The sequence below is a fragment of the Microtus oregoni genome, unplaced genomic scaffold (assembly GCF_018167655.1).
Source record: "Microtus oregoni isolate MIOR12 unplaced genomic scaffold, Mior012 000004F_ref0000308, whole genome shotgun sequence".
NCBI classification, from domain to species: Eukaryota; Metazoa; Chordata; class Mammalia; order Rodentia; family Cricetidae; genus Microtus; species Microtus oregoni.
The window spans coordinates 34,052,006-34,075,020 of NW_024543063.1; the positions used below are offsets into that span (position 1 = coordinate 34,052,006).

At 50.7% G+C, this 23,015-nt stretch overlaps 2 protein-coding genes across 4 annotated transcripts; one reads left to right on the forward strand and one right to left on the reverse strand.

Moving 5' to 3' along the window:
• Positions 1 to 119: 119 nt before the first annotated feature.
• LOC121447095 lies at positions 120 to 5,030 on the reverse strand. The gene is made up of 2 exons (XM_041650142.1): positions 3,973 to 5,030; positions 120 to 206 (listed from the first exon to the last, which is right to left on the reverse strand). The coding sequence occupies exon 1, from the start codon at positions 4,940 to 4,942 to the stop codon at positions 4,220 to 4,222; it is 723 nt and encodes a 240-aa protein (XP_041506076.1). The 5' UTR covers positions 4,943 to 5,030; the 3' UTR covers positions 120 to 206; positions 3,973 to 4,219.
• Positions 4,599 to 22,634, forward strand: Zdhhc7 (zinc finger DHHC-type palmitoyltransferase 7). Of its 3 annotated transcripts, XM_041650140.1 has the most exons (8): positions 4,599 to 4,736; positions 12,138 to 12,222; positions 15,740 to 16,070; positions 17,325 to 17,449; positions 18,705 to 18,801; positions 19,267 to 19,348; positions 20,357 to 20,487; positions 20,990 to 22,634. In XM_041650140.1, exons 3-8 carry the CDS (start codon positions 15,756 to 15,758, stop codon positions 21,164 to 21,166), a joined length of 927 nt encoding a protein of 308 aa, XP_041506074.1. In that variant the 5' UTR covers positions 4,599 to 4,736; positions 12,138 to 12,222; positions 15,740 to 15,755; the 3' UTR covers positions 21,167 to 22,634. The 3 variants fall into 3 exon arrangements, with proteins under 3 accessions (XP_041506074.1, XP_041506075.1, XP_041506072.1); XM_041650141.1 differs by lacking the exons at positions 4,599 to 4,736; positions 12,138 to 12,222 and adding an exon at positions 12,325 to 12,402; XM_041650138.1 differs by lacking the exons at positions 4,599 to 4,736; positions 12,138 to 12,222 and adding an exon at positions 13,639 to 13,659.
• Positions 22,635 to 23,015: the final 381 nt, after the last annotated feature.

Sequence of the window (23,015 nt, forward strand, 5' to 3'; positions counted from 1 at the left end):
CTCTTCTGAGATAACCTATTCAAGTGTTTTGCCAGTTGTTTTGTTGGGTTTCTTATATTTCCAACGATTCATTTAAAAATAGGCTCCGGACTGGTGAGATGGCTCAAAGGTGAAGGTGCCTCCTGCCAAGCCTGATGACCCGAGTTCGAGCTCTGGGTTCCACGTGGTGGATGGAGAGGACCAACTCTCACAAGCTGTTCTCTGAGCTACACAAAGATATGCAAATATATATTTTTTTAACGGGCTTGGTAGAGCTCATGCCCAGCATGGGTAAACCCCTCGGTTCCATCTCCCACGTGCCCCTCCCAGTAAAAACCATTATGTAGTCATGGGCCAAAAACACTTAAAGGGGTTTTTTAATGCCAGTAAGCACATGAAGAAAATGTCCAACCTCATTAGCCATCTGAGAAACTCAAGCCCAGTGCAGTGGGAGTCCATCACTCCAGCCAGATGGCAATAACGAAGACAACAAATAGATGCTGGTGAGGGTGTGGACAACAAACCTGACCTGCGGTAATGGTGCATACCTTTAATCCCAGCACTCTAAAAGCAGAGTCTGAAGCCAATGTGGTCTACAGAGAGAGTTCCTGGACAGCCAGGGCTACCCAGAGAAACCTTGTCTCAAAAAAGAATAAATAAATAAACAAAAAGCTTAGTTCAGATTCGAAGAACATTTGCTGACGGAGCCTGCCCCAGAAACTGCATCTCTTTCCTGCTGGCATTTCTAAGAGGACATTGTTTTTTACTTCAGAGGTTCCTGGCTTTCAGAGTGGCTCACAGGACCAAGAGGAGGGGCCTGTCACTCTCCCTTTTCTTGTGAAAGACTTGGTAATGGATCCAAAGGGTGGGCACACGGGGGAGGAAAACGCCCTTTCCTTCTTCCCCCTAAACTCTGGACTGGAGCCCTGGAACAAAGACAGACTGCCAGGAGAAAAACAGGCAGGCATTTACCTCCATACACTTCACTGGACACATGGAGGAAGCCCATGAAAGGCTTCAAATCCAGCCCCTCTAACACTGTCAACCAAGAATACATCTGCCAAGAGCAGGATGAAGCAGGTTTAGGGTTCGCGGCAGCGGATCTAGCAGGTCAATTATATTCTCAGCATTTCACAGGATGCTCCTTTGCCCTCTCCTGGGTGAAGGAGGCTGAAGTCTCCAGTCAGAGCTGGGGAGGCAGAGAAAGCTTTCCCATAACTTTTGGCTCACTTGGAGTTAGAGGTGCATTTTGGGGTGACATGTTCTGATTTCTCTGAAGTATCTTAGGAAAGCAGTAGGCCTGTCTGGCATTCCTTACTGGGTCCCTGGTTCTGTGAAGTCCTGTCTTTAAGTTCTCTGTAACTAAAGACTGTTAGTGCAATGATTCTTATCATTTCTTACATATTCTGTGGCTCTTCTTAGATAGGGTTTCATTCTGTATCCTAAGCGCTGGGATTATGTTAGGGAGCCACATTACTGGCTGCCAATGTTTCTTGGCCACGGACATCAGACAGAAAGATGAATCTGTTATGTACAAGTTTAGCTGACTTCTCCCTCCCCTGAAAGCCATTTTCTGTTTATTAAGCAGACCATCTTGGCATTCCTGATGACCTACATGTGTCTGCCTTCTAGATTCACCTCTGAGCCACTGCAAACTGCCTGTCTGTCTTCTAGATTCATCTCTGAGCCACTGCACACTGCCCGTCTGCCTTCTAGATTCGCCTCTGAGCCACTGCACACTGCCCGTCTGTCTTCTAGATTCGCCTCTGAGCCACTGCATGACTTTTCCTGGCCAGACATGAACAAGCATCTGTTCATCTAGATAGTGCACCAACCCCAGACCAAAGAAATGACTCTGTCGGTGGCTGTGGGGAGACACAATCCAACAGCCACCAGCAGCCCCAGGTTCCCTTCCTGTTTGGGGCTTTCAACGCAAGGATCCTAGACTTGGCTGTGGGAAAGAATTTCAGGATGAGCCAAACACAAGTCAAATTAGTGAGTTTATTAAGTATTGAGACAGTCACAGAAGAGAAGCATAGTACACAATCTCAGGACAGGTGTGCGGGCTTCTCCAGAAAATCATGCTTAGGTGTCTCCACAATGGCCACACTTATAAACCTTCAGTCTTTTAAGTTATATTCCTCAAAAGATATAGTTTACAAAGTTTCAAGATTAAGAAAAGGTTAAAATTTAGTAAAGGGTTGAGATGACCTGGAACTTCAGCTCCTCTCACCTTCACTTTCCAAGTGAAGGAATTACAGGCATGAGCCATCACAACCACCACCATTCCCAGGCTTCTACAGTACTGGGGAGGGAACCCAAGGCTTCACGGGAAGTTTGAGGTTAGCCTGTGCTACGTGAGATCCTACCTCAAAAAACATAGACAAACACCGTAAATGTTAAGTAAAATATATGAGTTGGTAACTTTTTAAACATTTATTTTTATGTATATGAGTGTTTTGGATGCATGTGTGTGTGTGTGTGTGTGTGTGTGTGTACCATGTGCCCTCAAAGGTCAGAAGGCGGTGTCAAACTCCCTGAACTGGAGTACAGACGGTTTGTGAGCTGTCATATGAGTGCTGGGACCAAACCTAGGTCTTCTGCAAAAGCAGCCAGTGCTATTAACACTAAGCCATCTCTCCAGCCAGCTCCAAGGTTAATTATATTTTAATCTCATGTGCGTATGTGTATGTGTGCGTGCAAGCGTGCTCAAGCTTTTGTTATTCAGCTAGGCTGGATATTTAAGGTCACGGTCACAAACAACCCAGCCATGAGTGTGCACAGTTTATTTCCTGTTTTTCACATCCTGTCTGCGTTGTCTGAAGGAAAGCACACCATCTCTGTAGGCAGTGTTGGCTTTATCAATCACGCTGATGTTTCTTGACTCTCAGTCAACAGGAAAGTTCAACTAGACCCCAGGGCGGGGGGTGGGGTGGGGGTGGGGTTCTTTCCTTTCCCATGTCCCTTGATGTCCCTGTCTTTCTATTCAAGTCCCTTTCAGTGAACTGATGAGTTCACTGGGGTTACCAACAAGTGCATGCGTGATGGGTTACTTACAGGGGTACGGGTGACTGAGGTGGCACCTACACTGAAACGTTCACCCTAGCATGGGAAAACACGGTGGAAGGCTGCCTCACTGGAGCCCCTGACACAGCCTGCAAGGCTCCAGAAAGTCTCCTCTGGCCAGCAACAGTGTACTGCCTATATGATCTGGGGGGCTTCCTAGGTCTTGTGAGTTTCCTGAATCTTCCTTTCCCTCTAAGAGCAAATGATCTCCACTGAGGAAATTGCTACACAGGGCAGGCCGAGCAAGAGTTGACTGAAAGCTGGGCATCATCTTGAATATACAGATGTACAAGATAAAACCATAAAGGGGGCTGGAGAAACCAGCTAGTCTGTTAAGAGCACTGGTTGCCCTTCCAGAAGATCTGGGTTTGATTTCCTAGCACCCATAAGGCAATTCAAATGGTTAACGCCAGTTCTAGGGTTTCTAATGCCCTCTTCTGGCCTCCTCAAGCACTGAATGCATGTGGTGCACAGATATAAACGGAGGCGAAATACCCATAGACATAAAAATAAAGTTAAATTTTAAAAAGATATAACCATAAAAACTTGAACGAAACTATGCATTTTTTTTTCGAGATGGCATTACTACGTAGTCTAGAATGGTCTCAAACTCAGGATCCTCCTGCCCCAGTCTTACTAGTGCTGGGATGTAGATGTGCGCCTAGCCTTAAACGCTGTACTTTTGGGGAAGTTAACTTAATGCACCCTTACTTCCAAAAGTCAGGCTCGAATGACAATTTCTGGACGCGGGGACGGGAAACTCCGCGAAGATGGGCTAGATCCCTGCGCTTTCATTATAGCCTTTTCCAATCTTAGAGCACATCCCACCAGTTTAACTACCAAACACTTCTGTGCCCTGAACAAACTGTGTAACAAACGGTGCCAAGTCTGTCAGGGGACCCAAGGGGATAAAACACACGTTTCTACCTCTGCAAATCTCAGGGCCGTCATCAGGAAGGGGTTGCAACGATGCTCCAGCAACCAGAGCGTGGAGCTGTGCAGGCCCGAACCCAGGCGCACCGTCCCCAGTCCAGGGCACTTCCACGGGCACCCAAACGCCCTCTGGGTCAGCGGTTTACACTCCCGTGTGTTCGTCCTCCATCTCTGTAGTTCTCCATCCTCCACCTGGCACAGGCCAGTCTTGAGAGAGGATCTGAGTCTCCACTTGCTAGATCTATGATGCCATGGGAAACGTTTTCACGCGAAGTCGCACGAATTGCGACGCAGCGTGGCCCTCGCGGCGGCCCGTAGGCGCCGGCTTTTCTCTTCCGGGACACCTTTCTCGGAGATCTTGGTTCAGCAGTCTTGTCGTAAGTGCTGTCTCTTCTCCAAGAACAGCTAGGTTTTTGGAAGATCGGTAGCGGGAGAAACCGCCAGTGTCCTCACGAACCTTCTCCCGGAAGCCCCGGGTGTCGCGGCCGGAAGTACGCAGAAGCTGCGCCTTGACCTCGCCGTGTCCAGTTCCGGGGTCGTTCCACTCCGCTGTCCAGGCCGTGGCGTTGGGCTCCCGCTTCTGCTGGGCTGCTGCCTCCGGTATACCGGCCCGGCCGGACCGAGCCGAGCGGAACCGAGCGGATCCGGGTCCACCCGGCCCGGCCATGAGCGCGGTCGCATGATGCGTCGCCACCCGCGCCGCTGCAGCCGCCGGCCGCGAGGAGCCGCCGCACTGGGCGACCCCGCCCGGGCCTCGGGTGAGTGCAGTGCGTACGGCGCTCGGACCTCGACCCCAGGCTGTTCCCCGCGGCTTCCTCGCCGCAGTCCCCTTGGGGGTCTCCTCCCTTCTTTGCCGATCCCGCAAATCGGACCCGGTTTGCACCCGCAGCCTTTCTCCTGACCTTGGGTGCGACACCCCGCTCCGGAGCCCAGTGTTCTCCGTGGCTAATGTCAGAGTTGTCATAAAGTCCTGTCACCCGTCAGTGAGCTGTTAAGTTTTCGTAGGCATGCTTCGTCGCACGTCTGTCTTCTCCAATCCTATCCCTCCCCCCTTTAACGGGGCTCTCATTCTTTGTAGGTCCCCCCCCCCCCCCAGCCCCTGTCCATGGTGTTAAGGGAGTAGTTACCCGGGAAGGGCATCTAGGACAAACAGGCTAGCTTTCAGGGTAATAAGGTTCAACTCTTCTGCGCTGTCATCACTTCTAGAACTAAGTCCCCTCTAGCTATTAAATAGGCGCATTTTATTAGCTCGTGAACAACCAGTTTATTGTGGCAATTAAACTGGAGTAATGAAAGCCGCAGCTGAGGCCTCTATAGCGGCTTTCACAGTTGTGTTTGGCGCAGCCCAAACCCAAGCTACAGTCTCCTTCTCAGTCCTCTTGTTGACTGCATTTGTGCTTATTTTACTGGCTCGGACAGCGGGTCATCTCCATTCCTTCCCACATCTTTCCCAGCTGCGCCTCAGGACAATGATATTTCCTATGTTGTTTACAACTCTCACTTACCTAAAGTTATGCTTTTAAAAGATACCTTGTTAAACTTGCACTTGCCACAGAATTGGTTGGCATGGAAGGCTCTTGGGGTATTTTACAAAATGGGCTAATGGGAGTGTGAACAAAATTTCATTTTTTGAAGGTTGCATAAGATAGACAGGCTGGAGGTATGGAACTTGGGTTGTGTACTTTGTAGAGTCACTGGCTTCTGAATTGAGAGCAGGAGAGGACAACAGTGAGTGAAGAGGAAATTTCCCTCGGAATTTGTTCCCTACCATTGACTCAGGTGTCAAATTAGAACTCTTCAGCTGGACATAGTGGGCGCTCACCTTTAGTCCTGGCACTTGAGAGGCAGAGGCAGGCGGATCTCTATGAGTCTGAGGCCAGTCTGGTGTACGAGCGAGTTCTAGGACAGCCATGGCTACACAGAGAAACCCTCTCTCGAAAAACAAAAATAAAAACTCAAATTAGAACTCTGTAGCCCTGCTAATTGTCCTGCCTTAAAGCCAAGTCCTTTCCAAGAATGGAAAAGTAGGCATGTGTAGCCCCCAGCATCCAAGACTTAGAGGCAGAGATGAGAGGATCAAAAGTTTGGGTCTACCTCAAGCAAAACAAAGCATGATGGAAAAATATTAGTGTTACGGGAATGGCCCTTGGTCCAAAAGTCTATGTGAAGCTTTAAGAGTGATTTTGACAAGTCAAAAGTATGGACGGGATTTTATATTCTTAATGAAATTATTACTTGCTTGCTTGAACTTGAGTGATGTAAAACAACATGATAACAATAATAACCCGAGGGAATGAGACTAGAAGTTAGTCCCTACTAAAGTAACGTCTGCAGTGCAGTGGACGTGGTTTTGCTGTCCACTCCAGCACGCCTAGCTTCAGTCCCCACTGGGCAACGACATGGGATGGTTTTCTTTTGTTTGTTTGTTTGTTTTTCCCCGAGACAGGCTGTCCTGGCTCTTGCTCTGTAGACCAGGCTGACCCGTCTCACAGAGATCCGCCTGCCTCTGCCTCCCGAGCACTGGGATTAAAGGTGTGCGCCACTACTGCCTGGCATGTGATAATTTTCTAAAGGTAGCTTTTGAGGGACATTTCTTAAAAGTAACTCTTTGATCATAAAAGTGACATGTTTTTAAAACAATTTATTTTATGTGCGTGCATGCGTGGTGTGTGTATCTACCCCATGTGTGCATGCAGGTGCCTGCAGAGGCCAGAAGAGAGCATCAGATACCATGGAGCTGGAGTTACAGGCAGTTGTGAGTGACTAATGGTGGGTGTTGGGAACTGAGCTCAAGTCCTCTGCAAGAGTAGCATGTGCTCTTACCACTGAGCCGTCTCTCCAGCCTGTACACACTTTCTAAAGAAAATCAAAACTCATCTCAAGGGCAGGGTGAACACTGACACCTTACCGTGGGAGTAACAGCTGAGGAGAGTTTAAGTCCACTGTGAATATTGCTGAGTTACAAAATTTAGGGGAACAGCCCTGCCTTTACACACTGCACGTTGGGGTAGTGTTTTCCAAAACCACCCACTTGGTCATGGTTCATAGGAAGGACTCAGCTCGCTGAGGGAGATAATGCTCAGTTGGTTTATTATAGGAAAGGCTGCAAATTAAAGTTAGCCAAGAGAAAAGAATGGAACCCAGGGAAGTCTCAAATATCAGCATCTACCCTCCTCTGTGGTCCCCGGCTCCCTGATATTGCTGGATGACATTGCTAACCCAGGCCTCCTCTGATGAGGGGTATGATTGGTTAGTGGAGCAGTGGGCAGCCTTCCTTCCAGTTGGATGGACCCTGTGACAGCCAGAGCCTCACAGGACATCACATTGTTAGGTTTTTGTTTTAACTCTTCCTACTTGAAAATGTAGCTCTTTGCTTTATAACTAATGGCTGCCCTTCTAAATCATGGAGGAGGCAAAGGTCAGTGGGAGAGCTGTCAATTCCAGCTCCCTTCTATCTAAAAAAGTCTCTGGAGTAGGGTGTGGTAGTGTGACTGTTGTCTTGGCTCCAGAGCCTGAGACAGGATTGCCTGGGCCCAGGAGTTTGAGCTAGCCTGAGCAACACAGCAGGTCTTGGTCTGGCTTCTTGGTTCCCTGTGCTCCGTTTTTGCTGCTGTCTGCAAAGACTTGTCTTGCTGCTCCAAGCCCTGCTTACTGCTGAACTCCATTCCTGTAAACATGTCATAGAATTCTGCTGCTTCTTGAATGACGTCCAGACTGTGTACTATGTCTTACTGGCACAGCACCTGGTCATTTAAAAATACTGTATTCAATCATGGCTTGAAGATGGTGAATGAAAATCAGTGAATGAACACTCATGCTAGGCAGAGAGAATGACTGTGAATTTTAATTGGAGGAAGGAGCAGAAGCCCAGAGGAGTACCTTGTGGGAGAAGTGGAAGGACTGAGCCTTGACAAATCTGAAGGAGAGTTCAGTAAAGCAGTCGTGGAGGAATAGGGACCAGATGGATTTGGGGAATGGAACTGAGATTTTGAGTTATAATTGAGATCTTGCTCTGGGCTCCTTGTCATCTCTGGGGAAAGAATTCAGATGAGACATATTATAGTGCCATTATGGAGGGAAATGCAGTGTGACAATGACCAGAGAGCTGGTCACGCTGTCCCACATGTTTAGGCAGGCTTTCATGCTATGCTCCTAAAGTCTCTGGGACACACAGCTTTCCTGAGAGGTGCCTTCCTGTGCAGGTGATTGACAGGCCAGTGGATTAATCCTTAAGGGACAGGCAAGGTTCATCTTCAATCTTTACCAGGAAGCTAGGTAGAAATCCTAGGATCTTTCTGGCAGTTCAGAAAGTCCTGTCTCCACCCAGGGCCAGTGATAACAACTCAGATCCCATCCTACTAGATCTGAGTCCTGCAGCTTCAGCTCCTGGTTTCCCAAGTTGCTGATTGTGAAGGGTGGGTCTGTCCTCAGTGGCCTTTGAACCTCCTAACTAGCCAACTAATGCAGAGATGCCCAGAGGCTTGAGTTCCATAGGATGAGGACTATCTTCACGGACATCATGGAGGGGTAGTGACAGACATGGGCCAGAGCCATAAGTAGTCGTGTCCTCTGGCATATAGGAGAGCAGATTCATTATGCATGACGTTGAAAGCCTCTGAGGAAATCTTGGCTGTTTGAAGAAGTCAGGCTCGATGCTTAGAGCACAGCGGGGAGGGGCCCCAGCTAGAGAAGTGTCAATCTCCCTGGAGACAAACTTTCTAAGTGTCATCGAGATGTTTTGAATTTTCAGATTTCTGCTGTTCCTTAGAGTGCTCTTTCTCAACCCTGGGCTCTGGAGGGAGTGTATGCCAGCAGAAGAACACAGTGGAGGCAGAGTAGCCCCGTCCCCATATTCACAGGGTGTATTCGAATCACTCATCTCTAAGACTTGGCTCCTCATTTAGCAGCAGCTCTCTGTGTTTAGTGAGCTGCATCAACACTGTCTGCCTCGAGCACCCTCCCTGCCCCACTTTTTCTCCCAGCCTCAAGCATCTTCCCTGTTCCCATCCCCCAACCAATCCAACAACATGCAGTGTACACCTTGCTTTTCCATTTCACTCACCCAGTGTTGGGCAGTATAGAGATTATGCTCAAGAGCCACCCTGGTGAGGATGTGGGAAACAAGCAACAAGGGAGAAGCCAGCCAGAGGGGATGTGTACCCACTCTGGGTGACTGTGACTGCAGCCTGTGGAGGGTGTGTGCACAGGAGAGTACGAAACCGACCTGGCCCAGTCCGCGAAGGGTTGCACTGAGTGCAAGTGGGCATGTCAGTCAGGTAAATAGAGGCACTGAGTCTACAAGGGAACTGGTTGGAGGCAAGCTGAGTGCACAGTGCCAGGATCTAGGTGGGCAGGGGAGGTGGAGATGTGGTCAGGTTGGGGGCGGTTCTGGAGGTCAAGACCCCAGCAATTGCTCGTGGCTTAGATGTGGGAACTGGAGGAAGAGGCCAGTGAAGGTGAGTTCTTAGCATTTGACCTTGGTGGCTAGATGGTGTAGTGTGTATTGAAATGGAAAGGGGTGAGCTTTTAACAGTGGAGGTTCTGCTCCCACCCTCCTGCAGGAGAATGTGCTAGTAGTCAGTTGATTAGGCAATGATGTCTCCAGTATGGGTATTTTCTAGATTCAGTTCCTCTTTCCAACTCCCTGGGCCTGTGATTCCCCAAGACATCACCTCAGAGAGCGTGGAAGTAAAGAAGTCAGGACCCTAGCTAGGCAGTAGTGGCACACGTCTTTAATCCCAGCACTCCGGAGGCAGAGGCAGGCAGATCTTTGTGAGTTAGAGGCTAGCCTGGTCTACAAAGCAAGTTCTGAGACAGTAAGGGCTGTTACACATAGAAACCCTGCCTTTAATAACCAAAACATAAAGAAAATAAATAAAAATTTAAAAAAAGAAGTCAAGCCCTGTCTTGGGTGCTCCCCAGTTGGAGACCTGTGGGCAGGAGTGGCTGCTGAGGGGAAAGCCCAGGGGTGCCTTCCATCCTCCTACTGCCCTGCTTCCGTGTCTGTGCTCTCCACTTGCAACCTTTGTGACCTGCAGTGTTCCCGGAGGTGTCTTAGTGTGACTAAGTATTTTAAAAGACCCTTCTAGAAAGGTTAAATAAGGCTGTTTACTTGCAGTAAACAGACCTTGCCAATGTGTTGATACTTGGCTTTTGTTGGATGTGTCTGTATTTTCTTCAAGGTTAGTAGTTTTTTAGACTTAGTAATTGGAGGAGAAAATAATGGATTCATGTGCATGGGTGATGAGCATGACGTGAGAGGCCAGTTCTCCACTCAGGCCTGTGCACTACAGTGACCTGCGCTTAGAAGCACTTTTCACAGCCTCTATGCCAGTCACACAGGCTGCTCATTTGCCACGCTGAGGGTACTTGTCCAGGGGTTGCGTGTGGCCAGTCATCTTTCTTGCTCCTCACCCTAGTTCCCAGCCAGAAGGAAGTATCACTGTCTACTCTTTTTGGAATCTTTCAATACATTGTTTGGGAGGCTCAGCCCCACCTTGCAAGTATGGGAACCCTGTGGATGAAGCTCTGGTCTTGATTTGGTTTTTGTTGTTGTTTTTAAATGCCTGGCTCTTGGGTGCCCAGCCCCAGGTGATGAGGTGTCTCTGTCTGCTGAAGAAGTCTGCTTTCTGTGTCTGTATGTAGGGCACTGGTGGTATGTGACCATGGCAGCCAGGAACTTTCTCAGCCATCAACTCAGTGTGAGATCAGGGTCCCAGGCAGGCACTCAGGGCATAACGGTGTTAGATGCCACATCCCTGATTCTTAGAGAAATCGAACATGGACAGATACTAATTCTTGAGTTCCTTCTGCTTATGTCCACATGACCACAGAGCCTGCAGCCACAGACCAGAGTAAATGGAAGGTAGCCTTGGCTCACAAATGCACTGATCAGGATGTGGCGTCTACTGAAGCTTTTTCCTCCAGCTCTGCCCCAGTTCCTGGGCTGGCATTTTACCCCGGCTCCTGTTCTCATGGAAGCCTCACAGATGCATAGGGAAACATGTTTTTAAAGTGTATCCTTCATCTGTTTAAAACAACTTAGTGAATTGTTAAAGCATAGTCTCACAACGTAGCCCAGGCCGACCTCAGACTTGAGGCAGTCCTGAGTGCTGGGGTTACAGCCGTGTGCCACCACAGTGGGCTACTTAGTGAATCTTGCTTTGGTAAATCCATGTACCCATGTCCCTTGCTTCAGCTAGAAGGTAGCCATCCTCTTGCTGGAACCTGCTCCAGTTTCCTCAGAAGCCTGTTTGTTTGTCTGGCCCCTCTGTCCGTGCTCTTTCACTCGCTGGGAATTCGTGAGACTTGTCGGTGTTGTTGTGCGTTCATTGTTTTCTCCCTGTATGAATTTGCCTCTCCCCGCCTGTCTCCTGCGACTCCATCTGCAGGTTGCCCTCACTCAGGTCTAGCACCTTCTTTTGGCTGCTCTGCAGGGCCTGGAGCTATAACTGCTCCCTCTTAGTCACACTCTCGCCCATCCTGTAACTTCTTCTCTGCTGAGACAACAGGTACTGCAGGGCATAAAGGTGAGCCAGCTGTGGCCTGCCTGTCCCTGGAGCGTGTCTGTCTGTCTTTTCCTCCCTTCTTACCTCCCTCTCTCTTTCCCTTCCTCCATTCTTTCTTTCTTTCTTTCTGTGCCTTTGAGACAGAGTCTCTCCTGAGTCTCACAGTGTAGACTTCAGACTTATAAAGATTTGCCTGCCTCTGCCTCCCCAAGTGCTAGGACCAGAAACATGTGCCACCATACCTGGCTCCTGGAGCTTTCTTGAAGGATTTAGGCATCTGGATTTGTATCTAACATGAGGAGGGTAAAAGAGACTAAAGTAAGTTATTGTTGGCTGTAGTGTGTGCCCTAGTCTTAACTGCTGGGTCCTGTGGCTTAAAGGTTTGAGCCCATGAGTTGGAGGGCAGCCTGGACAACTTATAATACCTTATCTCAAAAACATAAATAATAAAATCAATAATTTTGTTTCCATGGTTAATTTGCTAATGATTAGAAGTCAGAAGCCCAATGATTTCATGATTTTGGACAGTCCCAAGTGCAGAGCCTCAGTGCTGCTGTAGGCTGTGTGTGTGACATCTCAGGTTCACAGACTGTGCTGTGCCCTGCTCTGTCATAAAGCAAGTAACCTGTCATTGAGTTTATTGTCTTGCAGGCCACATCACACAGGACAGCATGCGCCTTACAGTACTGAAAAAAAGGCACAAGTGTTCCCATGATGCTTAGAAGCAATTTGTAAGGTGAGTCTGCAGCTGGTATGTGTGTGACAGGTCTCACTCTAGCTAAGACTGACTTCAGACTTACCATCCTCTTGTCACAGCTGGGATTACGACAGCCACCAGTCCAGTTCGTTATGACTCTTGACTTAGAGTACAGTGTCCCTCCCTAGCTGATGCAGCTACGGATTGATTGTGGGACAGGTAAGGATGTGCCTGTGGTCAAGCCCAGAGGCAGCTGCAGGCTGAGGCCTTCCTTTCCACCTATCTGCCTTTGACCTGAACCACAAGACAAGAGGAAGAGCCACCAGCGTGGCTATCCCCAGGGCTAATGGAGATCTGGGATATTAATGGTAGTGTCCAGGAGGAGTCAGTGTTTTACTCATAGCAGGGACAAAGAGCTTCTTTGTGGGGAATAGGCTCTCAGGGGCAGATAAACCCCATTAGCTTGGTGGAGATGGAAGATGATTGGCTCAGGGGCAGATAAACCCCATTAGCTTGGTAGAGCTGGAAGATGGTGCTCACTGACACCAGTGTTGTCAGGGTTCTTCCAGGAATCTGAGTGTGGCACCAGCAGACTGTAGTGTTTGTTGTTGGGGCATGGCTCTTGGTGGGTCATGTGGCCCCGCATCCCATTTCTCGGTGCTAGCCTTGTTCTGTGTCTGGAGTGGTTTCCTCATGCCTTTCCCCCTTTCCCATGGCACTGCTGCAGTGGACGCGGTGACTTGGGTGGGGCACACTCAGACAGCTGCAGTGGACGCGGTGACTTGGGTGGGGCACACTCACAGACTGCTACAGTGGATGCGGTGACTTGGGTGGGGCACACTCACAGACTGCTACAGTGGACGCAGTGACTTGGGTGGGGCACACTCACAGACTGCTACAGTGGACGCGGTGACTTGGGTGGGGCACACTCACAGACTGCTACAGTGGACACGGTGACTTGGGTGGGGCACACTCACAGCTGCAGTGGACGCGGTGACTTGGGTGGGGCACACTCACAGACAGCTGCAGTGGACACGGTGACTTGGGTGGGGCACACTCACAGCTGCAGTGGACACGGTGACTTGGGTGGGGCACACTCACAGCTGCAGTGGACACGGTGACTTGGGTGGGGTACACTCAGACAGCTGCAGTGGACGCGGTGACTTGGGTGGGGCACACTCACAGACATCCTCTGCCATGGCACTGATACAGTGGACACGTGACTTGGGTGGAGCACGTTCACAGACAGCTGCGGTCCTGCTGTGTTCAGTGACCGCATTCTTTCAGATTTGTCCAAGCATGGCAGCACATGCTTGTCATCCCAGCATTTGGTGGGTAGAGGCTGGAGGGTCAGGAGTTCCAGGACAACCTGGGCTGCATGAAACATCGTATCAGAGAAAAGAAGAGAAAAAAGGAAATGAAGTGATGCCTGGATCTTGGGATGTTTTCCTTCTTTGGTGCCCATGGATTTTGCAGGTATGCAACTCATGTTATATACCGCCAGCCTGATGTTCTATCACAGCTCTCTGGGGGTGTCATTCTTATATGGATATCCCTGCCACCTGTACCCCAGGAAGAGCAGAGCACTCAATGCCCTGGAGGCTCTCATGGGACCTAAGCCAGGAAGCACAGCAGGGCTGGTACCACTCAGTAGTGGCTGTGCCCCTGTGTGACTTGCAGCACCCTGCCGTCCAAGAAGAGCTCAGACTGTAAACATGGAATTCTGACCCAAGAACCTCTTGTCTCTCTGTGTTAACCAGGCTGTACCTTACAGAGCATGTGTTGCAGAGGAAACCAGAAAACCAAGGGGTCCTGGCCTGTAGAATCCTTCAGCTGGAGGCCTTGATGTTCCTGGCCCAGTTACAGTTTGTTGACAGAATTGGAAATTAGCTGGGTATGGTGGTACACTGCCTTCAATCCCAGCACTTGGAGGCAGAGGCAGGCTTATATCTCTGTGGGACTGAGGCAAGTCAAGTCTCTGTGGCCAGTTCCAGGCCAGCCAGGGATGTACAGTGAAATCATGTCTTAAAAGCGGTGGGGGTGGGGTGGAGAGACAGTGGCACTCACAGGAGTGTGTTGGATCTGCGAGGGGCCTTTCCTGTCACATCTTCCTTCGAGCAGACAGCTCTTGCTGTGTGCAGGTGTCCTCTGTCTCCACATGCTGATGTCGGGCAGGTAGCAGGAGAGGTAGGTGGGTGGAAGCTGGCTGGTGGACATCCTGAGAGCTCAGATGAGGCAGAGCCACCCAGCTTCTTGTTGGTCTCTCCGAACCAGGCTCAGCTGGTGATGCCTGAGACTCTGAGACCCTAGGTACAGGGTCCAGGAAGGAGGAGCTGTGCAGGGTGTTTATAGGTGAGAGAAGCAAGGTGTGGCTCATAGGAGCCTGCCCAGGAAAGCTACATGTGGGCCTGAGGAGGGCAGCTCTGGCCCGCGTAGATGTCCCCATGAAACTCTTTTGCTCTCCTTCTTCTCTGGCTTTGGAAACAATGGGGTCTCTTCTTGCCCTGGTCTGTGCTGCGTGTTGAAGTTATGTACTCTGCAAATGGGGACACCCATTGGCAAGTGTGTTCCACTTATAATTAAGAAAAAAAAATGTATGTCCAGACTTAAAAAGCCATGCTGCTGGTTGGTGGAGCCTCAAGAGCACCACCCCCCTTTTGCCCACCTCAGTGCTGCTCTGGAGGGGGCAGGTTCACCTTGGTGCCCACCAGCATTTCCCTTCCATGTACCAGGGCCAGGACACAGTCGGACTCTCCCTCCCCTCACTGTGCTTGTCACGAGTGTTTCCACCCTTAGCAAACATGATAACAGGAGGACTGGCTGGGCAGGGCAGGCACCGCAGGCAGAGCAGTTCCTGCTAAGAGTCCAATTCTTTAGCTGCTCTGACCTATCTGCTCTTGGCAGTTAGTTGGAGGCCACGGGAAGTACGGGGAAAGTCTGGAAAGAAAGAATGGAGTCATAAACAGAGGGGACGTTAGGAAGGTTAAAATCATATGCTAGAAGCTGCATGTGATTGAGGAACTGAGAGGCAAGAACAGGAGCTGTCCACAAAAGCCGCCGCACACCTTCCTCTGTAACCTGGGGAGGAGGACGCTGAAGCGGTGGAGGGAAGTGCAAATTCAGCCTGGTGAGCCTCTAGGAAGGGGAGGACGGAACATCCTTTGCCTGTGCTTCTTTCCCTATGCCTTGGTGACATCTGTGTTGAGGAGGTGAAAACCCTGTCTAGAGCACAGACAGGTCAAGTCATTGGGGACAGTGGTGTCCAACGGGTTCCTCTATGCTGTGCTGGATGCTGTGATTCTGTACAGCTGGTGCCTTTCGTATCTCTGTGGTGGTGACAGTTTGTGTGCGCAGGCAAACCCCACACTGAGACCCCTTGGGTCTCACACAGCAGGACATGAGGTGAAAAAGGCAGAGATGGAGCCCTCAGCTAGTTTGGTACTTGGGCTCTTTACTGCTCCGCGTATTTGAGCTGACTTTGCACATGTTGCTTATCATGTTTAAGTGTGTGCATGTTTTTGCCCAGGAGCCTCACCAGCTCTCACCCCCTCTACAGGCTGTGTCAGGGAATCATGCAGCCATCAGGACACAGGCTCCGGGACATCGAGCATCATCCTCTCCTGACCGACAATGACAATTATGATTCTGCGTCCTCCTCGTCCTCTGAGGCTGACATGGCAGACAGGGTGTGGTTCATCCGTGATGGCTGTGGCATGGTCTGTGCTGTTATGACATGGCTTCTCGTCGTCTATGCAGACTTCGTGGTGACTTTCGTCATGCTGCTGCCTTCCAAAGACTTCTGGTACTCTGTGGTGAATGGCGTCATCTTCAACTGCTTGGCGGTGCTCGCACTGTCGTCCCACCTAAGGACCATGCTCACTGACCCGGTGAGTACACAGCGTCTCAGGCTTGAAGCATCCAAGGATTCTGTCTTGATGCTGTCAAGGAGCAGCTCACAGCATTGACACAGATATGCAGCGAACATGAAGAGTGTGTTGGCTTCCGAGTGGAGGCAGTCCTGTTCTTCAGTTCCTCAGTTCCTGATGCCATGAAGGCTCAGTTCAGAGCTTCCAGGGCAAGGACTGCTTCCTCTCAGAACTTTGACACACCTTTTTTGTGGTCACCCCAAAGCCAGGGGAGATGGCTGGGACTTCCTTCTGGCAAGGGCAATCGGAAGGCCATGTGGGAGCAGTCCCCACAGGCAGCCACCACACTGCAGGTGTATGAGCCATGCGTGTTCCTTACAATAGAGTTCTCAGCTTCTTTCCAGCACTAACTGTGACCCTGGGACAGGGACCCTTGCATGTAGAGTGACTTATGCTTGTGTCTGCCAGTTTCCACCCAGGAAGGTGACAAGAGAGGAGTGCTGGCTGTGCAGCTCCTTGTAAACCAGTGGTCTCAACGTAGGGGTAGTGACCCCTTTGGGTCACATATCAGATATCCTGATTGGTTACGATTCATAACAATAATAAAATTACAGTTCTTTTTTAATGTACAGTTTTCATTTTAATGAAATGAAAGGAAGTATTAAGGTTAGGGGTCACCACAACATGAGGGACATTAGGTTCCTAGCATTAGGAAAATTGAGACCCACTGTTGTAAGCTTACATTGCCGTCTAAGGTAGAGACAAGGCTGCCTCCCTGCCATGTTGAGATCCACAGCATACCCTTTGCTTTCTCTCCTGTCTGAATCACAGTGGCCTCAGCTAGCCTATCCATGGAAACAGAGCTGTGTCGTAGACTGCCATGGCCTGCTGTGCTTGTGAGCCTCTGGCCATACTAGCTCACTTCCTTAAAGTTAGTACACCTAGGGCTTCAGAAGCCTTTGTTTTCCTAAAACAGGGTCCTACTATACAGCCCAGGCTGGGTTCAAACTCAGCTATCCTGTATCTCCCTCCTCAGTGCTGGGATTATGGGCATGTTTTACTGATGTTTTTGTAGGGGAGGGAGCCAGAATGGTTAAGAGAAGGTAGCCCTGCGAGGCCCTAGCTGGCCTGGAACTCACTGTGTCAATTAGACTGGCCTTAGACTAGTGGCAATCCTCCTGCCTCTGCCTCTCAAGGGCTAGGATTATGGGTGTGAGCCTTGTTTCATTGTTCTGCCTTCTTTTCACTCAACCTAAATTCAATCTGTGTGTACAGGGCGCTGTCCCCAAGGGCAACGCCACGAAGGAGTACATGGAGAGCTTGCAGCTGAAGCCTGGCGAGGTGATCTACAAGTGCCCCAAGTGCTGCTGCATCAAGCCGGAGCGTGCCCACCACTGCAGGTATAGCCTGTGCTCTCAGCGGAGCCCAGCCCGGGTCCAGCACCCAGGCAGCACCTGGAGTCCTGTGGGAGTTTGCAGATGTTGCAGACTTCAGGTCCCTTCCCTGCTGCAGGAGACAAGCGCACAACAGCCAGAGGATGACATGGTGTCCGCGTGTTTCCTGGCCTGGTTGCCATGGCTGGCACATAAATTTTGTAGCTGGAAAAACAGGCCTCTGTATGGTTGCTGCCCTTCATGCGTGGCAGACTAGATGCAGGCTCCTGTAGACATACTGTCTGTCAACAGTCCAGCCTGCAGACGTGCATTTGAGCATCAGCCTTTCTTGGGCTCCGTCTGCTGGCCTTTTCTGCAATCTGTCATTTGTCCTGCTGTGCCAGGACTTGGTTTTAGACAGGCTGCAGTTCCTTGAGGGTGCTGATATCTGGTGTGCAGGATGAACTTGGGCTACTTCTCTATTCCTGGAAATCTGTTAGACTTCTCTGCCTGTCTTTGGACTGAGTCCCTGTGTGTGCACAAAGGTGGAGTGTAATCTCCCATTCGAGTGTCTTCTTCTAATGGGTTGGGATTTCCCAGGGGGAACAAATAAAGATGAGCAGGGCCATCAGTGGTCTGCAGTGTGAAAAGCAACACAAGAGGGCTTTGTCCCTGTTGGCTGTGGAGCAAGTATGGGAAGAGGTATATCTTCCCAGCTAGGCCAGGAAGCAAACAAATGTGCCAGGCCTTGGGCTGGGGGGACTGGCTATGAGCGTGAGTTCCTTTTTGGGGCGGTCACCTCACAGTTCTGCACGTGCAGGAGTCACTCCATTGTGCATTTAAAGTGGGTGAACTTCCATGGCAGGGAACTTCCTCCTCCAGTCCATTGGAGATGATCTGGGAATGTTTTGGAAGCTGTTAGATTGGGATGTGCACTGGGGGGACATGCAAAGAAACTGCATCTAACAGAGTGGCGTAGTTACAGAGACCAGGGAGCCGACTATTGCTGTCACAATGCTCACAGGATGCAGTCAGTGATGTAGGCTGTTTCAAAAGCTCAACTGGCAGCAAAGCCAGGCATGTGGGACAGTGTAGGAAAAGGCACAACCCACGCTTGTAATCCTAGCACTTGGGAGGCTTAAACAGAGGAATAGTCATGGTGCGAGGCCAGCCAGTTTGAGACTTGTCACAGGTGTCCCCAGCTTCTCCCTCCTTGGAGTCTGTCTGCTGTCACTGGGTTCCCCAGCACACAAGGCACTGAGCAGTGCACTCTCCTTCGCAGCATCTGCAAGAGGTGCATCCGGAAGATGGACCACCACTGCCCGTGGGTGAACAACTGCGTGGGAGAAAAGAACCAGAGATTCTTCGTGCTCTTCACTGTGAGTGCAGACGTTTTATGGATATGGGATTGGACTGGATGTTCCGAAATTGAATCTGCTAGAGTTGGGGGAGGGGTATTTAGCCTGGCTCCCCACCTCCCCAGAGCTGATGACTGTGTTGGCCCATGCAGAGCACAGTCCAGGGGTGACTGTGTGCTACTTTTACATCACCTGCTGGTTGTGGATTTGTCTGTCCCTCTCGGTTGCCATTGTCGTACACTGGACCTTCACACATAGAACTCATTTCCCCTACTTATTTTGCCATGCAGCTGTTGGACTTGATCCACTGTGGTCTTGGATCAGCTTCTAGCAACTATAATTCACTCTTCCATGCTACCTTTCCCCCATCAGGGGTGGGGTGTGTGTGTGTGCACGCGTGCGTGCGTGCGTGTGAGAGAGAGAGAGAGCTAGCCTCTGCTTATAGGATGACCAATTGTTAAAACAGCTAACCCGTCTCCCTCCTAGATGTACATAGCTCTGTCTTCAGTCCACGCTCTGATTCTCTGTGGGCTTCAGTTTATCTCCTGCGTCCGAGGACAGTGGACAGGTAACTGAGGCTCTGGGGGTCATTCCTGAAAGCACTGTAGTGGCGGGGGCGAGGGGTTCTCAAGGGAAAGTCAGGCTCCTGGATGGGACGGAAAGCCTTAGTCATAATTACCTGAGTTTTGTTTGTTGTAGTTAGTTCTGTTTGTTTGATTTGGTTTCTTTGAAATAGGGTCTAACTTTGTGTCCCAGGTTGGCCTTGAACTCAGAGATGATTCTTTTACCTCAGCTTTGTGGGCGTTGGGATAACAGGTATAAGCCATTATACCTAGAAAACAGGCTGGCGTTTAATGTGTTAGTTTCACCCTGCTATTCTTAATTGCTGACCCTTCGTTATTGGATTCCTCCTCATGGCATGACAAGTTTCTGGTAAATTATCTTAGCTACTTGTGGACTTTTGAGACTAGACGAGGACAGGATTGCCACTGTTCCATCAGCCCTGTGTTTGCTTTCTGGCTAGCTTAGTTGGTCACTGTTCACGGCTGGCTTGGGGTAGCCTGATGGGGTTTCCAGACAGCTGTAGTTCAGACTGGCAGCTGAAGAAGGGCACAAGGGGCTACACTCCTGTGACAGTATGCCTCGAGTGTAGAAACTCCCAAGTGGGCACACAGTGTAAACACAAGAGTGACCTTTTGGGCCAGACTTGTACCTCAAGGAAACCAATAAGTTCAAGGCCAGCCAGGCAACTTAGTGAGTCCTTATCTCATAGAGAGAGCTGGGGGTGTAAGTCAGTGCTAGAATGCTTACGTGGTGTTTGTAAAGCTTTGTGTACAATCCCCAGTGCAGCAAGAGCTTCAGGGAGGGTGGACTGAGATTGCTGGCTGGAGGGGGTGGGCAGGCTGTGTGCCGGGCAGGCTGTGTGCCAGCTTCTTGGGGAGCTCAAGTGGGTCTTGTACAGTGGTACCACATTCCTTCCAGGAAACCTGCTGCAGGTGCCAGGGGTGCATGAGTGTAGGGCCCCCTGTGGTGTAGGGTGCTTGTGGCATGCTGACCACCTCACTCTTGTCCCCAGAGTGCAGCGACTTCTCACCTCCCATAACTGTAATCCTGTTGGTCTTCCTGTGCCTTGAGGGCCTCTTGTTCTTCACGTTCACCGCAGTCATGTTTGGCACCCAGATCCACTCGATATGCAATGACGAAACTGTGAGTCTTGTTCTGTGTCTGCGGGGGGTGGGGTCTGATTTGGGGTCTCAGACAGCCTTGGACCCCACAGGACCCCATGGCCTGTGTTTGGTGCTCCCTCCATTAGCGCAGTGTTGTTTCTGGGCCCTGGCTTGATTTAGTCAGTAAAGCCAAGGAGGCTCTGAGTCTCAGGAACTCAACTACCCTCCTGCCCTTGCAGGCCTGGAGTAGGTGCTGCCTAAATATGGGATTGAGTGGGAATTCTAGCAAAGTATCGGACTCATGTAGAGGGTCACTGCTCCTGTGAAGAGCCACCCCCAGGCTGACTTTGAGACCGGTCCATGCAGATGGCTGCAGCCTGGCTGTGCGTGAGACTGGGAGGAGCACTGGACAGTGCCCAGCTCCACACAGGCTTGGGAGGTCTGGCGACAGACTTGTGTGTAGCCCTGTATAGCTGCGTGCAGCAGCGGGCTGTCTGTGCGTCTCTCCTCACTGCTACTGTGGCTTCTCCTTCTGCTTCCAGGAGATCGAGAGGCTGAAGAGCGAGAAGCCTACGTGGGAACGAAGGCTGCGGTGGGAAGGGATGAAGTCTGTCTTCGGGGGCCCCCCCTCCCTCCTCTGGATGAACCCCTTTGTTGGCTTCCGATTCAGGCGACTGCAAATGAGGGCTAGGAAAGGGGGCCCCGAGTTCTCTGTATGAGCCTTCAGGGCAGGAATGTCTGCAGACAGTTGATGCTCACCAGCCTGCAAGCACAGCAGCCTTGTGGGCAGATGGAGCTGGCCAGCTGACGGGGCCATGAGCAGCTTCATGGACTTAGGGCCACAGGCACTTGTCAGTTTTTGTGTGTACTGCCAGGAGAAGCATGCAGCCCTAGGAGGCCATTCTGTCACCATCCTGACACTTGGGATGTCATGTGGGCCATGAGCATCCATCCCATAGGCAGAGCTGCTTCTCCATCATGAAGAAAGCCAGCGCAGCAGCTGCTGGGAGTCCTGCTGGCCCATACCCAGCACACTCCTTACCAGAAGGGTTTCCACAGAGACTTTGCGACTTGGAGGGCTCCGACACCTAGCACTGAACAGTGAAGATTGCTTCCAGAACACTCCCTGCTGTCCAGGAATAGGCATCCTTTGACCCTTCCAGCAAGTCTGTATGTGCTCATCTGTGTGTGTCTGTGTGTGTGCGTGCGTGTGCGCATGTGTCAGAATCAGCAGTGTTGTTCAGGCATGTGTGTGGTAGACAAACTGTCTTTCAGACTCCAGTGTTTCAGGGAAGTGGGACGCACTGCTGGCCCTTGCTGGCCTTCTATGAATGTATCATACAGTGTCCAGATCCAAAGAACAGGCATGCCTGTGCTTGGGCCCGGCCTCCTGCTTTTATTTCATTGAAAGTTTAGTGTTTGAGGGTGTGGAGCTGAGGTTTTGTTGTTCCAGCCAAACTAACAGCATGCAACAGTCCCTCTACAGGGAAGGTGGTGGGTGCCCTGTGCTGAGGCCCAACACTGTGGGGGAGGGGCCATGGGGATCTCAGCATGAGAGAAGCAAGCCGCCTTGGCCCCCTTTGGGCAGGTGCTGCAGGGGGAGACAGCCTGGTGCCCGAGCGTCAGAGCAGTGACGTGATGACTTCCTTTCTCTACCCATGGCACTGCAGTCAGAGTGGACCCTTGGTGCGGGCTTAGAATTACGTCAGTACACACACAGCTCCCCTCAGGGGACTTGCCTTAAACTTCTAGGTTGTTCCTTTGCTGCTGAGTGAGAGCGGTCTGACAGAGGCTGGGGACTGCCTGTGAGTCCGCTCCCATGCAGAGACACCAGTGTTTCCCTGTTGGGACCAGCTGCCTTTCTGTCCCTGTGACACCATGACTGGTTTTGGTGTCAGTCGCTTTTGCCCTGCCCTCATCTGGGCTCCTATGCTACTGAGGTGAACCCCAGGGGCCTGCGAGCCTAGCCCTAATGCAGTGAGCAAACTGTGGGGCCCGAGTCACTGCAGAGGGACAGCGTGGCCTCGGATTGTCTCTGCATTCATTTGCACATGTGTCTGGTCATGCAGGCTCTGGTGGTGTCACCCTCCAGTGTGGAGTCTGTGGCGGTGAACCCAAGCTGAGTATACTTGACTTTTCAATTCCTCAGTGTGATTTTATATGAAATAAAGTAACCCGTCCACAGTTCTCACCCTCCTGCAGCCCTCTTCTTCCTGGGTGGCCGACCTTGCTCTTCTCCAGAACCTACTGCTGTATGCCTGGGACGGGATGCGGGCATCTGGGCACAGCTCCCAGAGTCACCTGTGCAGCTGTTGCCTGACTAGGGTTTTACTCTGAGACCCCTTGATTTTCTCCTAAATAGCCTTGGGATTTTTTTTTTAAGTGTATTTTAAAATAAAAACTAAATTTGAGCATAGAAGCTGGTTCATGTAACCTCAGCCCTTGGGAGGCTAGGGCAGGAGAATTGACTGCTGTGCCTTTGAGGCCAGTCTGCTGACAGAGTCTAATTGACCCAAACATGTGAACACACACTATTAAAATCTTTCCAAGCTGGGCAGTGGTTACATG

Coding starts and splice junctions, on each gene's coding strand:
- Zdhhc7 (XM_041650140.1), top strand. CDS start 15,756: ATGCAGCCATCAGGACACAGGCTCCGGGACATCGAGCATCATCCTCTC. Junction 18,802..19,266: donor GATTCTTCGTGCTCTTCACT/GTGAGTGCAGAC, acceptor TCTCCCTCCTAG/ATGTACATAGCTCTGTCTTC. Junction 20,488..20,989: donor CGATATGCAATGACGAAACT/GTGAGTCTTGTT, acceptor TTCTGCTTCCAG/GAGATCGAGAGGCTGAAGAG.
- LOC121447095 (XM_041650142.1), bottom strand. CDS start 4,942: ATGACAACTCTGACATTAGCCACGGAGAACACTGGGCTCCGGAGCGGG.